Source organism: Dromiciops gliroides, chromosome 1, assembly GCF_019393635.1.
Source record: "Dromiciops gliroides isolate mDroGli1 chromosome 1, mDroGli1.pri, whole genome shotgun sequence".
NCBI classification, from domain to species: domain Eukaryota; kingdom Metazoa; phylum Chordata; class Mammalia; order Microbiotheria; family Microbiotheriidae; genus Dromiciops; species Dromiciops gliroides.
In genome coordinates this window covers 667145172-667169311 of record NC_057861.1, presented here as the reverse complement: position 1 = coordinate 667169311, position 24140 = coordinate 667145172, and the positions used below count along the sequence as shown (strand labels likewise).

The following is a 24140-nucleotide window of genomic DNA, read 5'->3' as shown; positions in this document are numbered from 1 at the left end:
TTGGGAAGAATGTTTCATCTGAAAAACAGGAAACTCTTATTTGTCCCTAGTGATACTGGGAAGACAGGAATAGGAACACAAACAAAACAGGATCTCAGGATATTTCAATATTCCTATTATCTTCCATTGAAGCTGCTTGGATAGACTTGAAAAAGTGATCTCTTAAGATCCATCCAGTTCAGAGTCTCCAAAATTCATCAGCAAGAATGCCTGCTGGACTCTTGTAACTTCTGGTCTATTCTCAAGTATTTCTGTATATTTTACTTTTAAGACCTAACATACAAAAAATAATTCTGACAACCGTACCACAAATCCCTTCTTTAGATACTCTCAACCTTATCTTAGCTTTAGGGGGTTACCAGTTCTAGAACCACAAAGAAAGGTAGGCAGTCAAATGCATATCAATCCCAACAAAGATGATGCAGAAAGATTTGGGTTATAGGTTGTTTATTTCCAAAGCCTGCAAGAGTCTATCAATGCTGGCTTAGCTGATAGAGCCCTAAGTCTGTTACAACCTCTCCACTCCTGTAACTTGGGCAATATCAGTCCATACAAAACCAGGTTGGGGACCAAGCCAAGGAGTGTGTGTGTATGGGGGACTTCTCCCCCTTCCTATCACATATTTTTTCCAACAAGATTGCTTTACATTTAAATGCAATTCCCAAACCCAAAACATATAGCAGCAACCAGTCACCTACATCACTGATTCTCATGCTACCTTCCACTCCTACTTCCCTTTTTTTGGAATTTAGGGGAAAAGAAGGTGATATTTGTGTTTGAGGAAACTTGGCTGCATCCCAACAGAGCCAGCGAGCGTAGGGTGGCTAGAAGATCTAATACACACAAAAGTAGATACCAGGGCAGCTTTCTTTCTGGCACATCAAGATCTAGCCCTAATTCCTATCACAGGGGTCCTTTCAAAGGCCCCCATTCTCATAGGACTAGATGAGAGGGCAACTGAAGATAAATTCACCACCCCCTTTCCCTCAAATTTAAACATGATAAACCCAGAAAGTTTCACCTTCAGGATCCACCAGGTTCCCTCTTGAGAAACAAGTTCTGTATGGTCAATTCCACACTAACTCCCAACCTTTTTCTTAATGCCCAGAGCTTTTGTCCCCTCCCCTGAAAAAAACCCACAGGCAGTTCCTCTAACACTGATTTGACACCCCATGGTACATGAAATGGGACTGTTAAAAAAAAAAAAAACAAACAAAAACACACACAAAACTTTTAAAAAAGCACCAATCTGAAGCTCAGAAAACTCCTCAGCCTTGGAGCAGATCAAAAGGAAAAGCTTTTGAATGGTACCATGGAAGTAATACGAGAGGAACACCCAAATTAAAGTACCCTTGCCTTAGAGCTTATTTTCTCCCACCCCTTACCCTGGAATACAGATGCTACATGCTCTAACACTGATCTGGGATAACCCAGCTGAAGCTGCCTGAAGTGCTTTCTTGACTGTAACTTCTGTCCCAGCAAGGTTTAGGAATGGCAGGGCAGGGGGCCACCTATCAAATAGGCCCTACCGCTCTAAGATTAATAGTAAACCCCAGGTCTAGGCAGACGGCACGTGCTGAAGGGACAGTCACTAAAGCCTCGTGGCTTTGGGAGTCTTCGATGGTAGTTACAAAGTTTAGCACAAGGCTATAGTCAAGTCTGACACTCGCCATCTCTATCACAGAGCTCCATCTCACTCTTGGTTTGAAGCCACCTACAGGCCTACTTACAACCTCCTGGAGTTTAGAAAGCTACTTCATCTTTTCATTCCCTGTTTTATCACTAACCAAACCAGTCTGTGAACATCTAGTATTTTTTCTTTTCTTTAAAAAAGAAAATTAAAAGAAGACCCTGGGTCCAAGGCAGTCCCTAGAATAATACTCCACTTGGAAAGGCAGTATTTTGACCTAATGATCCAGGAGTTAAATAAGGTGATTGACAAGGTTGAATAAATTAATACATAGGAGTTGTACACAACAGAGATCCTTTCTCCTCAGATTGTCTTTGGTATTTGGTCAGTAGCACCTTCATGTGCAACAGTTCCCTTGGCCCCCACCCCTCAAACCCAGTGTTTCATTGTGGCTGCCACAGATTAACTGCATGGGAGGGAGACAGCCAAAGTCACTCAAGGAATAAGTCATTCGAGGTACAAATCTGACTCCTAGGGATCTTAGGCAACCTCAGTGCCATCAATTTCATCTGAGCATCTATACAGAAGTTCCTAGTGAGCTCCACGAGGTAACTTAAGGTAGCAGCAAACCACTTCCCCCCACCCCCCCCACAGCATTCCTGGTCTTTGCCAAAGGAAAGCTTTTCCCATCAAAGTATCTTAAAAAGGTCCAAAGGGACAGCAAGAAAGTAGTCAACAGGATAATGGCAGGAAGCAGAGGCTCTCATAATCGAGACCTAGGTGACGGTGGTCGGCATGTGTGGAGCAAGCAAGCTTGCAGATGAAGCCAGGGAGACCTACTCAGCTGGGCCCTTTCCTCAGGCTACCCTGGAGCAGGGGGGTTCTCTGGCTGCTGTCCGAGGAGGTTCACCCTCAGAGCTTCTTTAGGCGACTGTACATCTCCCTTTTGCTTTTCTCTCCTGCCCACGTCCGGCTCTTGGTGCGAAATTTCTTCAGGTCTTCCTTAAAATCTTCATGGTGCATGGGACGGTAGCTTGGAGGCTCACAATACGACTGGCAAGAGAGAAAAGGATATACCCAGGATTGGACTCAAATTCAACATGCATAATACCCAGGCACAGAAAGCTCTACACACAGGAGATAGGAGTGAGGCAGTATTTGTGGAACTAGGGTCTGTTTGTCCAAGGGCACATCCCACCACATCCCTTCCTCCCCACGTCAAAGTTCAAGGCTGGGATATACAGGCTGTGAATGGCACCAGAACCTCCCAATCTGAGGGGTCTGGTGTCTGTATGCAGTTAAGAGACAAACTGAGTCTCTTCCTCTCAAAAGGAATATTCCTGAGAGCCTGAGGTAATGAGTTCTTTTCACCCCATGGATGGGTGAAACACTGGCACTGACAGGTGCTGTTCTAGGACAGTCTTACCTTGCACTTCAAAAAGAAGTCTTTGTACCCTCCCTTTAAAACATATAGTTCAGGGTAGTGGAGTTTGGGGTATTCATTATCCAGTCGGTCCCGCTCTCTCACAAATCTGCACCTGGAAAAAGAGGGAAAAACCAAAGGAGATTTTTTTTTTTTAAGTGAGGCAGTTGGGGTTAAGTGACTTGCCCAGGGTCACACAGCTAGTAAGTGTTAAGTGCCTGAGGCCGGATTTGAATTCAGGTACTCCTGACTCCATGGCCGGTACTTTATCCACCGCCACCTAGCTGCCCCAAAACCAAAGGAGATTTAGCTGAGGGAAGGAGGGTACGGGTGGGGGAAAAAGGAAGAAAACCCTTATTATTGCTCCTATGTGTTACCATTACTTCTGAACCACCATTCTCTAGCACCAGAAGGACTGGTAGTTGCTTCAAACTTGTGTGTGTAAATAAGCAAGAAGAACCGTACTTGAAAAGTCCACTTTAGAGCTAGGAAATAGTAGTGGAAAATGGTATGACCAACTAATACCATAAATAAAGATCATCCTGTACCCTAGCCTCCCACCCCCATCCCGGTTGCTTAGGCCCCAAAACATCAAGAAATCAAAAATATATTTACTATGCCTCTTAATTACTCTCAGACTCTAAATGTCTCTTTCATTTGACAACTTGACTTGCATTGCATCAGTGGTAAGGCAATAATTTTAGGAAGCCTTCTGTAGGCTTTTGGCATTTATAAGAAGTGCTGCCTCAGTCATTAATTAGGGTTGGTTGGTACCAGTTTACCAGATATCAAATATGCCTATCCCCTACAGTTCCAAATTAAGTATTAGAAGTGGGGATATGGAGAGTACTGGGAATAAGGCCTCAAGAGTAAGGATATAATATACAATATTATATCCAACATATAATATAAACAAAAAGGAATAAGGGCCTCAAATATGGAAATGGCTATTTTCTAGGAATTATCTGTTCAACTTTTGAATAAGCTTTGATTCTACAGATAAAGTGATGTAATCGCAGAGGGCCTACAGTGTGATCTAATTGAAAAAAGAATTCCATCTATCATCTCTCTGGGTAGCCTATTCCAATTCTGGATAGCTTTAATTATTCATAAATGTCACTTCTCTAAATAAGCAATCTCAGTCAATAATATACTTAGAAGTTCAGCCTAGGAAGGAAAAATGGTTCAGTTTGCACCTGAGAGTGAGTGCTCAGTTACTTACATCCGAGGACCCCGCTCTGAAGAAAATTCGCAGTGGAAAACAACAATGACACGTTTGCCATCCGTTGGCCTGATGGGTTTCTTCAGCAAGAAGGCTTCCACCTCCTCTTCCATGTGTAAGTTCACTGCACCCTAGGAAGAGACCAACAAACTCCTAAGGCCAGAGGGAGGTAGCACCTTCGTGTGCAACAGTTCCCTTGGCCCCCACCCCTCAAACCCAGTGTTTCATTGTGGCTGCCACAGATTAGCTGCATGGGAGGGAGACAGCCAAAGTCACTCAAGGAATAAGTCATTCGAGGTACAAATCTGACTCCTAGGGATCTTAGGCAACCTCAGTGCCATCAATTTCATCTGAGCATCTATATAGAAGTTCCTAGTGAGCTCCACGAGGTAACTTAAGGTAGCAGCAAACCATTCCCCCCCCCCCCCCCCCAGCATTCCTGGTCTCTGAGGTATAGGATACCTATACCTCAGTTTTCTGGTCAGACCAGAAGCAAAAGTCTTTTGGAGGCATAATTTTCCAAGTACCTCCTTTTTCCACTCAATCGATTTCACCAATTTCCAAGTCACAGCTGCCCCCAACTTACGCGTCAAATGACCTAATAAGAGTGGGCTAAATGGCTGCAGAATGAGCTAAAGGATATAAAAACCACCAGCCTGTTAGAATAGGAAATTCAACCAAGAATATCTTAAGCACATATGATCTTCAGTGTGCAACTTTCTAGGTATTAGGAGTTACACAGACAATGAAACGACAGTCCTTTTATCACCAGGGAACTTACAATCTATAGGGAAAAGACAAACAGAAGAGATTGAATGGTGGCCCAAGACACTTGAATAGGGCAATAAAGAAAACAAAACACATGACTGAGGAAATGATTTCTGTGCTGGTGAAGGAAAGGGAAGATATTAATAGGTAGAGATGCAGATGAGAAGGGAGTCCATTTTAGCTATGATGCGGGTATGAACCGAGGTATAGAGGCAGAAGACAAGACAATACTGAGGAACAGTGAGTAGCCCAATCTGGCTATAATAGAGACTGCGCAAAGGGGAATGCTGTGAAGGATCTTGGATGCCAGGCTAAGGACTTTATTTGGCAGATATAGGTAGTGAATACATTTTTTAGAAGGAGAGTAATCAATATGTTCAGAACTGTACAATAGTTAGGATTACTATGGAAGCAGCATGGATTATGAAATGGAGAAGGGTGAGAACGAAAGCAGGAAGGAACGAAAGGAGAAAAGTCAAGAATGACCATGCCGTCCCCTAATATGAGCAGGTAAGTTAGCATAAGGGCAGGCTTTTGGGGGGAAAGAGGGGAGACTAATTTATTTGTTTAAACATGTTGAGTTAGAATATTTAAAGTGTTGACCTATCTAGCAGGCAGGTGAACAGGTGGAAATGAAGGTCAGGGGAGAGGCTGGGGTTAGAGCTGAGCATTTACAAGTCACTGGGAGCCAGGTAATAATTTAAGTGGGAGTAGGTAAGTTTTTATAGAAAAAAAGAGGACTGTGGATAACCATGAGAGACGGAACAGGATGGGCAGAGGAAAAAGAAAACACCAAAGGAAAACAAGAAACATCCATCAGAAAGGTAAGAGATGCAATAAAACTAGCATTATTGAAGTTGAGAGGAATAAAGGGTGCCCAACAGTATCAGAATGCCAAGGAGAGGGAAGCATTAGGTTTGGCAATTAAGAAGCATTGTACAGAGGCAGCTGGGTGGTGCAGTGGATTGGCCTTGGATTCAGGAGGACCTGAGCTCAAGTCTGGCCTCAGACACTTGACACTTACCAGCTGTGTGACCCTGGGCAAGTCACTTAACCCTCATTGCCCCAACAACAACAACAAAAGCAGCATCAGCATCATACAGTATTTTTTTTTTTTTTGAGGGGCAATGGGGGTTAAGTGACTTGCCCAGGGTCACACAGCTGGTAAGTGTCAAGTGTCTGAGGCCGGATTTGAACTCAGGTACTCCTGAATCCTGGGCCGGTGCTTTATCCACTGCGCCACCTAGCCGCCCCAGCATCATACAGTATTAAAGAGGTGGATTTAGAATCAGAGAACCTCATTTTCAAATACTACATTCATTACTAGTGTCATTTACTACTGTGTTTCCTGTGCCTAGCCTATTCCATTGATCCTCCACTCTATTTCTTAGTACCAGATAGTTTTGATGACTGCCACTTTATAGTAAAGCTCCAGGTTTGGTACTGCTAACCCACCTTCCTGTGAATTTTTTTTCATTATTTCCCTGGATATTCTTGATTTTTTGTTTTTTCAGATGAATTTTGTTATTATTTTTTCTACCTCTATAAAATAATTTTTAGGTAGTCTGATTGGTATGGCATTGAATAAGTAAATTAATTTAGGTAGTATTGTCATTTTTACTATATTAGCTCTGCCTATCCATGAGCAATTGATATCTTTCTAATTATTTAGATCTCATTTGATTTGTGTGAAGAGGGTTTGGTAGTTGTGTTCATAGAGTTCCTGGGTTTGTCTTGGCAAGTAGACTCCCAAGTATTTTATATTATCTACTAAAGTAATATCTATATTACTTTAAATTGAATTTCTCTTTCTATCTCTTGCTGCTGGACTTTGTTGGTCATGTATAGAAATGCTGATAATTTATGTGGATTTATTTTATATCCTGCTACTTTGCTAAAGTTGTTAATTGTTTCAAGTAATTTTTGAGTTGATTCTCTAGGATTCTTTAAGTATACCATCATATCATCTGCAAAGAGTGATAGTTTTGTTTCCTCCTTGCCTATTCTAATTCCTTTAATTCCTTTTTTCTTCTGATTGCTAAAGCTAACATTTCTAGTACCATATTAAATAATAGGGGTGATAATGGACATCCCTGTTTCACCCCTGATCCTATCGGGAAGGCCTCTAATTTTTCTCCATTGCATATAATACTTGCTGATGAGAACCTCATTTTCAATTCTGGCTCTGCTAGTTATTACTGTTGCAATCTCATTTAAGAGCAGTGGTTAATTAAGAAAGCAGTTTTCTTTCATCTAAAAAATGAAGGGCTGGACTAGATTATCACCAATACCACTTTTATCTCTAAATCTTGGATCCCATGATTGACTGTGGAGATTATAATGTCAGTAAAATGGTTAAGACAGAAGTCCTGTTACAGGGGACTGGTGGTTAAGTATAGATTACTCTTGTTTAACAGTGAGATAGGCAAGAACATAGGATGATAGCTTGAGAGAACAGCAGAGCCAAAGAAAGGTGTTTTGTTTGTTTTTTAAAAAAGCACCAAGGGTGGAAGTATCTTGTTAACCAGAGTATGTTTTGCAGACAGAGGAATGGGAACCCAATTTAGAAGGAAGTTTCAGCTGATCTGAAGAAGGTGCAAGTTTAGACTCTGAGACAAGGCAGTTATTTAAAAAAAAAAAAAAGGCAGCTAGGTGGCGCAGTGGATAGAGCACTGGCCCTGAATTCAGGAGGACCTGATTTCAAATCTGGCCTCAGACACTTGACACTTACTAGCTGTGTGACCCTGGGCAAGTCACCTAACCCTCATTGCCCCCCCACCCCACCCCATTGTTGTTATTATTCCAGTCATTTTTCAGTTGTGTCTGACTCTTTGTGATACTATATTTTGGGTTTTCTTGGCAAAGATACTGGAGGGGTTTGTCATTTCCTTCTCCAGATCATTTTACAGAGGAGGAAACGGAGACAAACAAGGTGAAGTGATTTGCCCAGAGTCACACAGCCAGTATGTCTGAAGCCAGATCTGAATTCAGGAAGATGAGTCTTCCTGACTCCAAGCCCAGTGTTTTATTCACTGTGCCTCTTAGCTACCCCTCGGCAGGAAGAATGGGTAAAAACAGAAAGGGAGCCCCAAACTCCCAAGATGGCTTCAATTCTTAGTAAAATAGGAAATCTGTTCATGTGGGAAGAGTGGGGGAGGATGAAGGAAATTTGGAACAGTTAGATAACACCACGTGATAGTCAAAAGAAATGGAAGAGGACTGTCCTGAAGAAATGAGAACTCAATGGAGGTCAGAAAGCATAAATTTCTATATGATAGACCCTTGACTTCCTGTAGCATTACTATACCACTCAGGAAGATTAGAAAAGAGGATTGGTCAGGGGTTATTAAAGGCTGGGGTGTTAGCTGGGTGAAAATAAGGAATTCAGGGGTAGAAATTCATGTTTTGCTGAAATAGCTGGGGGAAAAAAAAAGCTGACTACAAAGTAAAGACTGAAATGAATTTTGAACAGTGATAGACTACAACTAGGAGGGACTGGGGGTCCAGAGATCATGATGAAGGTATATGGTCCAGGAAGAAAGAGGGGGTAGAAAGTTTTTTACACATACAATAAAGTGAATGCCATAAAACTAATGCCACATAACAGTTTATTATAAGAACTGGACAGATCTCATTGAGCAGCATAAAGATTTTTTTACATATTACCTTGGGATGCTAGGCAATTTTCAGTTTGTTTTTTTTTTAAAAGAAATTCTGTAATTCCTAGAAGTTTCTTTTTTTGTTTTGTTTTGTCTCCTTTTAATCTTTAATTATACTTCAAATTAGGTTCATGGTCAACTGATGTAATTTGATATTTAGATATATGTGAAAGGTAATATGAACTTTCACTACTTTTTTATGTTCCAAGTTTGATTACATAAATTCAAATCAATCAACAGCTACAGAAACTTTTGAACATTTAAACTATAAAACTAATGATTTTTTATTACTCTTTAAGTATTTTCATTCCTCTTTAAGCTCATGTAAAATTCTATATACCTGAATTAAATAAGCATACGTTAAAACCTTATTATTTTTAAAATATAGACAAAGTTATTTTCTGTCCTGAGTGAACAGCATTTTAGAATTGTTTTATTAATTAATTGTTTTGTTAAGGGAATTTGCTGAACTGCAAAGACGTGTAACAAATTATAAATCTGACGTGAATTATGGTAAGTGCTACCTGTAGCAAACTGTGCTTCCTTATTAATATAAGAAAATTAAAATGACCATTCGTACCATGCTTTTAATATGCACTATAAATTCCATTAAATGAACTTATACAAAATTTTATATATCCATGAAACTGATTTCTTAAAATATTATATCTGTAACATACTTCACTGCTAGGTGAGTATAGAAAATACTGACATACTTATTTTCCCAATACAACAGTTTTTATTTTGCCAACATTTTTCTACATATTAACTTAGATTGTATTCTGCCTTTTTATTCAAAAGCAGTGATCCCATTGGCTAAAAAGAAAAAGTTTTCCATCAGAGAAGGGATTTTCAAAATTCAATTGCTTTTGTGCAGTTTTAAGTGACAGTAATGTCTAGGATTTGAATCTGAGTCATTGATAATTAAATTAAAGAAGTTGGGGCAGCTAGGTGGTGCAGTGTATAAAGCACTGGCCCTGGATTCAGGAGGACCTGAGTTCAAAGCCGGCCTCAGACACTTAACACTTACTAGCTGTGTGACCCTGAGCAAGTCACTTAACCCCCATTGCCTCTCAAAAAACAAAACAAAAAATAATTAAAGAAGTTAAGAAATTGAGAAATGAAGAGAGTAGAATAGTTATCAAAGTGATGAAACCTTGGGATCAGGTGCTTAACTGTCAAAACCCTCCACATTCCAAGTGAGCACGCCCCCACCTGCAAAGAGATCCCATCTCTAGTTAGCACATGAGTAAATGTTGGTGTTCTTATAAATCCCTTTGAGGGACAAGGGAAGGGGGAGACAGTACAATAAAAAAAATCACATCAGACGAATTTTCAAGTAGGGAAGGGGAAGATTGGATTGTTTGGAACTAAACTCAAAAACTTATTTTCAACTAATAATCATTTAGAATGGTGTCAGCTACCTTCTCTGTAAGATATACCAAGATGCCCCACTGCTCGATAGCAGTGCTAGTCCATACCTTGATATGGCCTCCTTCATATTCATATGGATATCTGCAGTCAATGATGACAAACTCTTTAATTAGATTTGCAAAATTCCCATTCAACACAGAAGCCATCTGAGGAAAGAGATTGTGAAGAGGCAGATTTAATTTTAGCTCTTTTTAGTAGCTAAAGACTCAAATACTTTGGGTGCAACTGAGTCTTTGGGAGTTACTTACTATTTCTGGAGAAATGTATTTTAGATCCTCATGCTTCCCAGCAACTGTGTGAAAAAGGTAACCCTACAACAAAAACAATAAAAAAAATTAGTACTGCTGCTTCTGCAGGCACAGGTGAGTATGACTACTTCCTTGCTCAGTCACTGTTACAAGGCAGATTAGTTTAGGGCCTAGTTTTTCCTTTGCCACAGGCAGCTCTCCCCTTCCCGCCAATCTTGGCAGAGCAGTACAAGAGTAGGACCTTCATACCAATGTGTGAGCATAAAGCCTGCTCTTACTCTGTGGCCAATGATTTCAACAAGAACTATTTTCAGTGTAGGTTAGAGGTCAAAGGTTACCTGTAAGCCTAGAAATGACCTATTTCTATTACCCTATAAGGCCCTACAGACATTGTTACAATAGACTTTACACAGAAGTCTGTAACTTTTTAAATGTCATAGACCCCTTTAAAGTCTGGGGAAGCCTATGGAATGTTTTTATATGCATAAAATAAAATAAACGGGATCACAAAACAAACAAATATTGAAATTTAGTCAAATACCAACTTCGAGGCCCCAGTTGAAGAATTCCTCAACATAGGGCTAGAAGGTACCTCAGAAATCATCTAGACCAATTGAAACCCAAAAGGTTAAATGACTTGTCCAGGGTCACACAGGTGGCAGAGCCAGAATTTGAACTCAGATCCTCCGGCTCCAAGTTTAATGCTCTCTCTACTGTACCACACTGCCTCTTTCACTACAAGGACATTTTTACTTTGGGTAAGGGTGAGAGAACTGTGGCAATTTCTTTTCTTCTTAAAAATTCAACATTATTTTATTTTCAGATCCAAATTCTCTTCCTCTTACTCTGTCCCACACACTGAGGAGGCAAGAAAGACACAAATATGTATGTTCAATTTCTAATGGAGAACAGATTTAGCCATTGGTGGCTATCTTTAAGTCAACGGGGCTATCACATCTCATCGCAGTCCTTGTAGTAACCACTTAGGACTTTTCCAAAATGGCAGTCCTGCAGTAAGGGATGACTAAAATGCTAAAATGGATTAGGCCACTAATCACCTCAGCTTTGATGGGAAAGGAACCAACATTTATAGAATGTCTGTTATGTGCTAGGCACTGTGCCAAACACTTTACAAGTTATCATTTGATCCTTATAACAACCCTAAAATGTAGAGGTTAATATCATCCTTATTTTACAGATGAGGAAACTGAGGCAAACAGAGGTTAAGTGACTTACCCAGGGTCACACAGCTAGTTAGTGGCTGAGGTAGGATTTTAACTCAGGTCTTCCTGACTCCAGGCCCAGCTCTGCCCTGAATGCTTTTCTTCCACTCTCACTTGAATCTCTCCAAGGCATCAACAAAGTCTGGAAAACTGCTACCCTGTCCATTCTTTAAGATTCATCAATATTACTCTAAGTCCAAAAATTCTTCTTTGGCACACACAAACTCAAGTGGACTCTTTTCCAATACCATCCTGAATTCATGATTATTAATTTTTTTGATCCCAAGGAGATTACCTTTGAGAAATCACCAATGAGGTCCCTCTGGTCACTGTCCAAAATGCTCTTGATGGTCTCTTCTGTGGAAGGTGACTGGGATATAGCTGGTTGCAGGCTCTGTATCAAAAAACAAAGTTGGAGAATGATTCCTGAGACCTAGGGCTTTGAACTTAACCCTGGAACATAAAGAAAGCACTTGGCTTTGATGTGAATGATTAGTGGACAACTTGTGATCTAAAAGATAAAGCTTTTTATTTTTGTATAACCATTAAACCATAAAAAATTTAAAAATCTTTTTTATAGTGTTTTTGTTTTCCTGTGAGCGTTCCTACTGCCCAATTTTATCAATTTGTTTTATGAAGCAAAATAAGTGGAAAGATTTAATTTATTTTCTACTGTATGTCTCAAAAGTAGAATTTTATGTCCACAACAGCTCCCAATCTCTTCAGTGAATACAAATATTTGTTATCCTTTTAAATTCTAGTGAAAAACAAAAACACAACACCCAACAAAAAATCCATATAATATCCAGTCTCTTTCCTACCAACCCAAAAAACAAAAACAGGCAGGGGTTGTGTTTAACTTAGTGTTTAAATGGGAGACAAATTGATTTGTGATGTGTATGAAACAGACTGTAGATTATATTTGATATACATAAGTATCTTCTCTTTGAAAGAGGACTTTTGACCAAGCTCTGTCCAGGTCCTTCTACCTTGTTTGGCTAGACTGACTCTGAATGTGTTGAATGAACAGAATAAGACAATCACAAGCAGAACTATATGAATATGGTTTCTCTTACAGGTTGATGTTGTATTCAGCCCTCAAAAAAGAAACATGTAGTCCTCCATATGGAATGAGGCAGTCGGAATTGTTTTTTCTCTTGCTGGGCTCTCCTAGTGACTAGCAAAAACTATTCATAAGAAGGCTGGCTATGGTCTCCCCCCCCCCCCCCCAGTAGTTCCACATGGAGAACCAACTCAACTGATTAGCTGAGTGAGACTTTGAGGCCTCAGTTTCAAGGTGAAGCTCTCAGAAACACAAGGCTGAGTCATAACACACAGCATCATTCATTAGAAAAGAATCCAATGGACAGTTGATATTGAGGAACTTTGTGGTTTTGCCATCACCTCACCTTCCAGTTCCTTCAAGGTTTTCTTTTAAAAAAATAATTAGGTATGCTATTTGTAGAACTGACTATGGAAATCAAAAGGCCTCATAAATTAAGTTTGTAAGAAGTAGAGAGTCAGATGGTCTGTATGACAAATAAAGAGGGCATGAAACAATGGAATAGAAATGCTGTGGAAATGAGACTATAACAGAAAGGCCCAGAGTCCCCCCGCCCCACACACCCTGTCTCCTATCAGTATAACAATCAAACAAACCTCATTGAGTTTCATTGCTTCTTCAGTAGGTTCCTCTACTGTGCTTCTCCTCTTTTTTGTGTTTCCTGGTGGGGAATCCTCAGGAGAACGTTCCAGTCTCTTCAACACAGAACGGGTAGTGGTGCTGGGTGTAGATGAAGACTCAAACAGCTTACACCGTTTACCCTGAGAATGACACACTGATTACACATTATGCTCAGGCAAGGGTTAGAGGAATGAATAAGAAGTAGCTGGTATCTCAATGGGGAATGGACTAGCTCCCAGGGCTCTGCCAATGCTGAAAGCCCCTTGAGGAGCTATCATGCAGGCATTTGTAAGAAATGACTCTGCTTTCTCCGAACTGCCCTCAATTCTACTGACTCAGAGCCAGGCCTAGTTCTGTGGTTATTCTCCTTCCAAACTGTTTAAGAACCAATGTTCACAATTAACCCTTTCAGATTAACTGCACCAGGTTGTAGTCAAAGGGTGGCCAACCTGATAAAAGGCAGAAGTCATAATTAAGTAGCCTCAAGAGTTATGAACTCTTAAGGAAAAGGAGTATAGCAAAGGAGACAAAGAATGACCAAAACTTGGAAAAAGTCAACATTTTATGAGTGAGAAGAGTAAGAACTAATAAAGAGACAAAAGGAATAGATGGGTTTTCTTGAGGATGAGCAGTGCAGAAATAGAACCCAACTATACATAATATTCATTTCAGAAACAGCAAGAAGATGCTTGGGAGATTTCATCCAGGAAGAAAGGGCTTAGAGAACAGAGATTTGTTCAAAGGTAATAAGTAAAACTGAAAAGAAGATAGAATCATTAAGTTGGCGTTTAGTGGTTAAATAAGTCTGATCAGGAACTGAGAGATAGGACATATAAGGAAAAATTGCATGCTGAAAAAATGTGCTACCTAGACTGGGGTCAAAATCTAGAGTAGTGGCCTTTTACTGATTGTATTCACTGAGTTAAATTTTGTTAAACAAATATAAACGAGTATGTAACTGACCTATAGGTATATGGTAGATCCCTAACTTTTCTTACCTTGTAATTAAGTTTTGCTCTTTAATTGGTGACTGTAAAGGTGTTAAACTTTAGAGATACAGAAGAAAAGGAGTATGAGAAAGATTCAAGGCTATGGTCTGGATCTATTTGAGTGATGCCAGGAACCATCTGTTTAGCATGGCCACAGACCCTTAGCCTTGAGTTCTTTAAGAATTTTGGTCAATAATACTCTGACTTACTTGGTTTGATGTTCTTCTCATCACGAGGGGAGCTGTCCAAAGGCTTGACATACATGATGAAGTTTCATCATCATTCTAAATGATTAAAAAAAGAGAGAGATTGTAAATGGTTTGAACAGTTTAGATGTGATCCTGACAATCGGCCTAAAGGAAGAAGAGGGTATTACCTCTCTAAGGTCTATCTACTTTTGAGGTGGGGTGCATCAAGAGGGTCAACTGCTACATTTTACAACAGTTAACCTGGCAGAGGTCAGTAATCTTCTTACAACCATTCTGGAGACAAGCAAGCAAATCATGCATTCTTAATTATGTTCTCACTCCAAGGAGCCTCTAAAAATAACAACACTGTAGTTTTGATCTTTGACATTGTGATCAGTCTTTACTCAGGCCTACTAGACTTAGGTCTTACTGGGGATAGGTGCTATTTGATGCCTCTATTACCCTAGCAAGGGTCAAAGAAATACCGTACAAAAGTAAGGAAACATGAGATGATTAATTTAAAGGGTTTTCTTGAATTCACAAAGCCAAAGTTAATACAACTCAGTTTAATCTTCTATTTGGCTTTATCTCAAAGCCCTTTATAATATGTCATCCTTTCTACCAGGCTAACACATTTCTGCTCCTGTCCAAAGGTCTTGCTGTTCCCCCCAACCACACTATGTTTACTCTTTTTTTTTTTTGGTGAGGCAATTGGGGTTAAGTGACTTGCCCAGGGTCACACAGCTAGTAAGTGTTAAGTGTCTCAGGTCGGATTTGAACTCAGGTCCTCCTGAATCCAGGGCTGGTGCTCTATCCACTGTGCCACCTAGCTGCCCCCTATGTTTATTCTTTTATATTGTTTTATGTAGTTCGCTTTCCTTCCATTCCAATGGCTATCTATATGCTACCCAGTCTTCAAAATAAAGCTAGCTCCTACTCCATTTTCACCACAGGACTATAACTCTTATGGCATTTATAGTTCACCTCATGAGGTTTAAAAATTAATTTCTTCTTATTGTTTTCACACTAGTTTTTTCCCCTGAAACCTGATTCACCAGCATTCTTTAGTAGCTTGTTCAACAATATCCAGCACACAGGCCCCCCAATACTTGACATCTGCTTTGTTCAATTCAAGCCTTGGGTTTCATTTTCACAAGAGGCCCAAATAAGTATGTTCTGGAACTCCTGGGCAAATTCAGAGGATGTTTAGGGGTGCAGGGAAAGGGAGGTACCTTCAGGTTCTCTCCATCAAGTAGTTCCAGGAATCCATCATCTTCATCAGACACACAGGTCAGAGGAGACTGTGGCAGGAAGAGAGGGAAGTAGTTTGCAAGTTCACTGTTATCCTTTTCATTGGTGGAAAACTAGAAGATAATTCATGGGTTTTGTTAGAACTTCATAGATCAGGTCAAATGTTACTCCCTTCAATAGATTCCGGGGGACTTGGTCAAGATCTGGTGTTACCCATGACATTTCTCTCTCCTCCCACATACAGGAGCTGCCAGTTCTTAGCCGTTTTGCCTCTCAAATCCAGTTTCCTCCCTCCTCCTTCCCTCTTTCTGTCAAGAGCACTGCCATTCCTTCAGTCACCCAGGTTTTCTACCCTGAAGTTAGCCTCCAGCCTTGGCTCTCATTGGTTCCCATATCCAGTCAGTCATCAAGTCCTTTTGATGCTACTCAATTATTTTCTACCTACAGCCTGTTCTCTCCACTGAAACCACAACAACCCTAGTTTAGGCACTCATTATCTCTGGCCCAGACCAATCTCCTGCTTCTCCAAGCTATTCTTTCCACAGCCACTAAATTTATATTCCTAAAGCACATGTCTGACCCCATCCCCCAGAATGCTCAAGTGGTTCCCAAATGTGCTAGGATAAAATACCAACTCCTCTGTTTGGCGCCTGATGCTCTTTACCATCTTGCTTCAGCTCCTCTTTCAAGGCTGATTGCATATTTCTCCCCGTCATGTAATTGATATTGCAGGCAAACCAGCCTACTCACTATTACCTGTATGTGAAGTTGCATCTGCAACCTCCATGTTGTTGCAGACATTCAATACTTAGAGAATTCTCCCTCCTTTCTCTTTACCTCTTAAAACCCTCAGCTTCCTTCAAAACTAAGCTCCAAGTGATATCTCCTTTGAGAATCCTTCTGGATTCCCCATCTCTCCCAAATCACTTGCATTTTATATATGCCTTTTATTTGTTTATCTGTAAACATGCTGTATTCCTCCAGTAGAATGTAAGGTCCTTGGGAACACTCTCCTAATCCTATATTCAGTGTTTAACAGTACCTGGCATATAGCAAGCATAATAGATACTTGTTGAATGATTAGTGGGTTGTCAATCAACCCCTTGTGACCATCTACTTTAGGCCCATATTATTTCAAACTATGCCTTGGGGGCATGGCCAGCCCTTTAGTTTTCAATCTCACACTGAAAATGACAAGTATTTTGCTTTTCTAATGTTATATTTTAGGCCACAAATAAAGATTTGGGTTTCAAATTCAGGGACCTAAGACTCCTGGGCAGGATGTGATGAATGATCATTAAAATTTCTACAACAGGGGGCAGCTAGGTGGCATAGTAGAGTACCAGCCCTGGATTCAGGAGGACCTGAGTTCAAATCTGGCCTCAGATACCTGACACTTACTAGCTGTGTGACGCTGGGGAAGTCACTTAACCCTCATTGCCCTGCAAAAATAAAAAAAATTTAAAAAAAATTTCTATAATAATTATGAAAAGGAATTAAAGCTTCTTTGCTTAACACAGCCCTGAAGCTCCCTAATGCTACTAGTTTGACCCAATTTAAGCTAACATTTGGGAAACTACCTAAGAACTAATAGTATTTCTGACTAATGGTAGTCAAATACATGAACGTGGTTGCTATTATTGACAGTTTAAGTATCAGACCTTGCAGGGAGATGGCTGACTGGATAATGACTGGTACAATAGCTCTTATAAAACCATCTCCAGAGGTTACATCCTTGTCATCTAAGAGTACTATTTTCTGGGGGAAAACTGGGCACAAAACTGTGAGAAGAGTCACAATCCTGCAGCACACTAATTGAGGAGGAATAGTGTTGACCAGAACTGGCAGCAGGCCTTGGATAAATATGGACCCACACTCTCCCTTCCTCTCTGGCATTCTGACCAAACCTCCACGTATAACTCAGGTCTGCCTGGCAATGTTATAAGTTTCAGCCACAGGATAGTCCCAAAGCCTATAGGGTACATTCATTCTGTGGAAAAGGTCCCAGAATTTCCCCTTAACCAAGAGAACGTGGGCAAGTTGAAACAAAGAAGACATACCATTTGAGCAGGGGCCGAATTCTGCCTTTGGGTGAAGACATCTTTGACCTCTCCAAGTCCATGAAGAGGGCCACGGGGTACAGGTCTTGTTGGCTTTTTAAATTCAAAGACCTCCTGCAGGACAGCACAACTGATTTTAAGACCTTTCCTACCACCCTCCATGTTTGTTCAGATATAGATCAGGTGAGGTTTATTATGACTACCTCAAAATTAAGAGTTCAGATTTTATCACACAAAAGATATTATAATCTATAGAACCAAAAGATACCTATGTCATTATTGATAAATAAAATAATTTACATAGGGGCCTAGCATTTACAGTGATGAGATCAGGTCTCTCAAGACTGCTTAGTCTTGTTTCCAAGTGTCTTTGTAATAAAGAATCAAAGTTTTTCAAGTTATTCTTTACATTTTGTTGCTAAGAGTCTTCTCTCTAGCTGTCTATTTGCTAGGCATGAGTATGGCAGACCAATCACAATGCTTCCTAAGTAAGCCTCTATGATAAGACTGGGTCAGAGACCCCAACTCCATGTAACAAATATAGCATAATAAAGTGGTACAAGACACTACCCCCTAGAAACAATCTTAGCTGGAGAGACAAACCACACTTATTAGTATAGCACCTCAACAAAATTAACATTAGTTCCAAATGAATCAGAGTAGGAAAAGAAGAGAGATAACTGAATAGACAGAATTCACACTGTGTCCTTTCTCTTTGTTTCCATTACAGTAATGCTTCATGGAGGTTATGAAAGATTTCACCTTGGCCATAAGGAAAGGTTGGCTTATAAGCTGCACTGGTAAAAGGCACTTCAGAGAGAAAATGTAAAGAGCAAAGGAAATATGTCAAGAGCACCAGATAGGAACATATGCTCAAGTGACCACGAGAACCATTTATCTAGAGTATATGTGTTGGGGAATGTAGGAAGTAGGTTTAGAAAGGTAGGATAGCGTCAGATGGTAGAGGGTCCTGCTAGCGAGAGAATTTGAATTTTGGGAAGTACCTCAGGACTTAGACTATTATAAGATAGATGGCCACTGATATCTCCGAGTTCTAACACCTTGTTCTTTCCAATTCTGTGGAAGGGTTTTGGCAATTACCCTCAAGGCAATTTGTTATTATTTTGCCTTGGCCAAAAACTTAAGTCTCCCACAAGCCACTTCACCTCTGACTTAATACCTTAAAGCCATACTCACATTTTCCTTGTTTTCATCATGGTCACTTAGCTGAAAGATATCACAGTCAAATGAATCAAAGTGGCTTCCCTTTAGGGCAGGGCTACATCCTAGGAGCCTCTGCTGTTGAGATGACAAAAATAAATTGGACATCAGTAGGGTAATTGATAACTCAGTAAAGTTTCCTTAACTAATAATTCAATTACTCAAAGGAAAACATAGCTAACTAGAAACAATCTAAGCAGTTATCCCACAATCTTTAGGCAGCTATGAAGAAAAAAAAAAAGAAATTTCTTTCTCTATGTGTTTTTATCAACACACTTGGGGGGGGGGGAGCTAGGTGGCGCAGTGGATAGAGCACCAGCCCTGGAGTCAGGAGTACCTGAGTTCAAATCCGGCCTCACACACTTAACACTTACTAGCTGTGTGACCCTGGGCAAGTCACTTAACCCCAACTGCCTCACTAAAAAACAAAAAACAAAAAACACACTTGGTAATAACCCTCCCAAACTTGCATACTTGGACAATTCAAGGTATTATAATGTCTTTGAAAAAGAGAAATCACCTCTGGTTCGAGCCAGAACACTTGTAAATAGAAGTAAAAAGGGCAGAGACTTAGGAGTTCATTTCTACTGAAGATTTCTTAGGTGAGAGGTTCCTCTTCCCCTTTCTTAAAGTAGCTCTTTGGGGGCGGCTAGGTGGCGCAGTGGATGGAGTACCGGCTCTGGAGTCAGGAGTACCTGAGTTCAAATCCGGCCTCAGACACTTGACACTTACTAGCTGTGTGACCCTGGGCAAGTCACTTAACCCCAACTGCCTCACTTAAAAAAAAAAAAGTAGCTCTTTACCATCTGAAAAACTTATTTGCAGTGAAATTTGTAACACTTACTGTCACTTCTTTACCAAGATCATCCTTGGACACAAGATTTAAGCCCAAAGTCAGTAATACTGAAGTAAAGGAAAACAACTTACTGGCAGGGAGTTTATTCTTCTCATGGGTTTTTCAAGGCTGCAATAAGAACAGAGCAAATGAAGGTGTGTTCATAATTAGTTAAGTAATCCAATATTGATCAGCAACCAATTCTTTCCTTTTAGGCAAACCCACTTACTTAAATGCCTAAGGAAAGTGAACAACATTTCCCCAAATTCACACAACCCAAAATACCATAAGCTTCTGGGGAAAATGACTGGGCTCAAACAAAGTATTCTCTTAAATACATTTCCATAAGACTGGGGCTTTAAATCTTTGTGTATTATAGACCTCTTCTGCAAACTGGTGAAGACTATGAACCCCTAATGTTTCGAAATGCATAAAATATTAAAAGGAGCAAATACATACTTTTCTTTTCTATCCAGGGGCCCAGGAGAATCCAGACAAAAACCTGTTGGGGTAGGGAAAAAGTCTTGACTACATGGCCACTGTGATTCAGCTGCTCTGTAAGTAGTTATGATAATATTTTAATTCCTTCTATTATTAACTCTGAATATTTCATTTGAAACCGAAGACCCAGTACCTGCTTTTTGAGGGAATCAGTCTACAATGATGGACAGGATTGGTTCAAGTTGTATGTATATGTGGAGTGGGGTATGTGGCAGCACTTTGCATGCATTCTGAATAATAGCTAGCATTTATATAGTGTAATTTTGCAAAACATTGTACCTGTGATCTCATAATGCTGGGAGCTCAGTGCTATTATTATCTCCTCCATTTTATAGATAAGGCCACTCAGGCAGACAGACATTAAGTGACTTGCTCAGGGTCACAGAGTTAGCAAGTATCTGATGCAAGACTTGAATTTAGGACTTCCTGACCCTAGATCCTCTATTCACTTCACCACCCAGCTGCCTCAGAAGGAGACATAATGCTTTTCTCTGCTCTGGAGTCATGATCAGTGAAGTAAGACTTAAGGGAAAAAGTAGGCTAGGTGAACTGTTAAAGCCATCTTCTGATTATTCAGGGATGGGTTATCTGGTTTATGCTTAATATTCATGTCATCTGCCTCCCCTAGACCAGAGGCAAGTACCTGGTCAGTGCAAGTACATCTGAGTGGGCAAACAACATCAGCCTCTAATTCAGATCATTTACCCATCTTGCCAGGGTAACAGGAACAAACAGTAGTGAGAGCCACTGTGGAGAGATTTGGTAAGGTCCTGACTTCGTGTCTAAAAAAAAATGGCACCCAGCAAGGAATTCCTACTTTCCAAAGGCAGAAAATCTTAGAGGTTTAATCTAATTTACACACCAAGCCCGGAGTAGCCTAGACTCACCAACCCCCAGGAAACGCATTTGTATAATGGAATTGGCATAGTCTGAAACCACCACCTGCCTACCCACTCCCCTTCCGAGTGGCAAGAAATAATCACTCATACAGGAAATCTGAAGGGAATGAACCTTCTCTCCAAGTACTCTTCTACACACTCCTCTACTTCAACCAAATGGACCACTTACTATTCCCTGGACATAGCTTGTCCTTTCCTACCTTCCTTTAACATTCAATGAGTCTTTGATAACACCATTCATCCTCTTTGTCTAGAGGGCCACTCTACTCCAATCTCCATTTATTCCTACTGAAAATTCACCCATTCTTAGACACTATGTTTATGACCCTTGATCCTCTCTGCAGAAGCAAACTCCTCCTCCTTGGTATTTCAGTAATATAGTCATATTATACTTCATATAAGTAATAATTCATATAATATTATTCTTGTGGCATTTATCAATACTGCCATACCTTTCAATTATTTATGTATGTCATACCTCCTCTATTAAATTAGAAGCTTCTTGAAAAGGAGACGAGTTTAGTATGTCCTCTGTCCTTCACAAGGCCTACCCCAGCACAGTGGGCGCACACAACAAATATTTGTTGAATGCAAACGAAAGAATACCTGAATCTGTAGAATCTGAGGAGCTTGTCCGCTGTAGGCTGCTGCTGCTGCTCTTCATTTCCAGCTGCTGCTCACATTCACTGCAAACAGAACCACACAATTCTTTATAAGCAGTTTTGAAATCTGGCCACAAGAACCCTTCTTCTCCACAGACTATGGGTGATCAGTGAGTCAGAGGCAAAATATCAAACTATTTAATGCCTTCCTTGGTTCCACTCCTGCCCATCACAATTCCTTAACACAATGAGAGGGGGTAGGCCAACAGCTTGGAGCATAGCACCTAAGGCCTTGTGGAATTCAAAGCTCTTAAGAATACCACCCAAGGCTCCTTAGGCCCCTCTACCTCTAAGGAAAATACCTTAGTCTTGTGGGGTTTTATGTTTATTTGGGGGAGTTTAGAACAAGGTTACAATGGAAAACAGCATTCCAGAAATTGATAGTCAAAAAGGCAAGGGAACGAGGAAACATGTTTACTAAGAAGAGACTAGGTTGCAAGAAAAGCCTTCAGTTTACCCCTTCTATAAGCCATGTGTAGTACAAGCACTGTGTGGGGGAAGGGGACCACCCAGGCCCATAGTAAGATGGAGGCAAGGTGACTGACCCTGGACCACATGCTAGGAAATTGTGGTTAATTCACAGGCCAACTAGCCATGTGCCTTTAAAAAAAAAAAAGAAAGAAAAAAGAAAATGGAATGCTTACGTTGGGAGAGCTATTCCTGCTGTAAATCCTGTTAAAAGGCTGTGGCAAAAGTAGGTAGGAAGGCAGGAGATTCAAAGATTTTAGAATATAGGTAAGTTGGAGAGAAGTCCAGACTTGGTAGAGATGAAAAGTTATGAGGGAGACAGCGAAAATGGAACATGGTGAGGATAAGACCAGGGTACAGTTGGTGCAGGGAGAATGAGAAGAAAAGTTTAGATGGGGTGGTATATACTTGGGCAGAAGAAGAGAGGAGAAAGGGAGGGAACAGGGGGAACAAATCAGGGAGGTTGGAGAAGAATGTCCATTCTTGGGGGGACTGTAAAGTCTGAGAGAAGAAATAAGAAAGGTGGGGGGTAAGGGACAGAGGTCCCAAAATAAAAAAGAGAGGTCAGTGAGTACTTGGTGAGGTAGAGTCCATAGTACAAAAATGGGAAGAACATATGGGGGGTGGGGATGTTATAAATATTAGGATTTACTTGGCAGTGGGAAGGAGGGACTGTGTGCTGGGACAGAATGTAAGTGGAAGGGGCTGGGATAGATTAGGATCCTAGATCTGGAGCTGAAAGGAATCGAGAGAGATGATCCAGTGCAATCCTCTCATTTTGCAGATAAGAAAAATGAGGCTCAGAAAGGGCAGTGACTTGTCCAAGGTCACAGCTACTAAGGGGCTGAGTCTAGACTGAAAAACCAGGTCCTGTGATTCTAAAACCGAATTCTTGGTGCTCTCCGAGTGTCTGAACCATGGGCTTCAGTGTCTGACACATGGGGATGGGGTGAGGCGGGCATGGGGAGGGACCCTGGGTGTGCTGGAGGTGGGAGGGGAGGGGGATGAGAGCCGGGGTAGAACGTGGGTGACGTGGGGGATGGGGTGCAGAACGGGAATGAAAGGGAGGGCCAGCCCGGGGTGTATTGGCTAGGGGCAGGGGCTGGGGGAGAGAGAGCACATGGGACGAGAGGGGAGAACAAAACCAGGGTGAACTTGGGGGGGGGGTAACTTGGCCTTGGGAGAGGGTTCCGGGCACATGGATGGGGAAGACAGAAGGCTCCGGGGAAGGGGCGTCCCTGAGCTGCGGGGAGGGTCCCTGGAGAAGCCCAGGCCGCCCCCTCTCACCTGCCCAGGCCCCGCAGCTGGTCCATGGTGACTGCGAGGTTGGTGACCGGGGACAGCCCCCCGGGGCCGGCGGGGAACAGGGCCTTGACGACCGCGGGCGGCGAACTGCAGGCAAAGTGGAGGCGGCGGCGGTGCGGGTGCTCCGGGCCCAGCTCCATCAGGAGCAGTGGCGGCGGCGCCGCCTCTCGTTCTCTTCCTCGCCCCCAGGTGGATCGCCCGCCCGCCCGCCTCGTCCCGCGCCCCGCTGTCCCCACCGCCTCCCGGAGCGCGGCGCGCGCGCGCGGGCCGGGCCACCCGCGGGTCAAACACAAACACGACCCCGAGATTCGGGGGCGCGGGCGCCGCGGAGGGGCGGGGCGGGCAGGTCCCTCGGGCACCGAATGAACGATGCCCACACGCAAGGAGTTCCAGGGCCGCGCGGGCAGGCGCCGCCAACCCGAGGATTGAACCCAAACAAAACGGGGCGGGCGCAGGGGACGAAAAGAGGA

The 24140-nt window shown here is 41.6% G+C and overlaps 1 protein-coding gene across 2 annotated transcripts; it reads right to left on the bottom strand.

Moving 5' to 3' along the window:
* Window positions 1-448: 448 nt before the first annotated feature.
* On the bottom strand, window positions 449-23934 carry CDC25A (cell division cycle 25A). Of its 2 annotated transcripts, none has more exons than XM_043975648.1 (15): window positions 23653-23934; window positions 21842-21921; window positions 20295-20337; window positions 19928-19964; window positions 18977-19078; window positions 17780-17893; window positions 15701-15832; window positions 14490-14564; window positions 13267-13431; window positions 11903-12001; window positions 10385-10447; window positions 10184-10282; window positions 4276-4406; window positions 3057-3168; window positions 449-2683 (listed from the first exon to the last, which is right to left on the bottom strand). In XM_043975648.1, the coding sequence occupies exons 1-15, from the start codon at window positions 23808-23810 to the stop codon at window positions 2543-2545; spliced, it is 1551 nt and encodes a 516-aa protein (XP_043831583.1). In that variant the 5' UTR covers window positions 23811-23934; the 3' UTR covers window positions 449-2542. The 2 variants fall into 2 exon arrangements, with proteins under 2 accessions (XP_043831583.1, XP_043831584.1); XM_043975649.1 differs by having other exon boundaries at window positions 15701-15769.
* Between the last annotated feature and the right edge of the window lie 206 nt (window positions 23935-24140).

Bases quoted from the DNA above. Each gene is read 5' to 3' on its own strand.
- CDC25A (XM_043975648.1), bottom strand. From the start codon at position 23,810: ATGGAGCTGGGCCCGGAGCACCCGCACCGCCGCCGCCTCCACTTTGCC. The intron at 10,448-11,902 runs GTAATCTCCTTG...TTTTTGTTGTAG, and splicing joins TCATTGGTGATTTCTCAAAG to GGTTACCTTTTTCACACAGT. The intron at 10,283-10,384 runs GTAAGTAACTCC...CTCTTTCCTCAG, and splicing joins AATACATTTCTCCAGAAATA to ATGGCTTCTGTGTTGAATGG.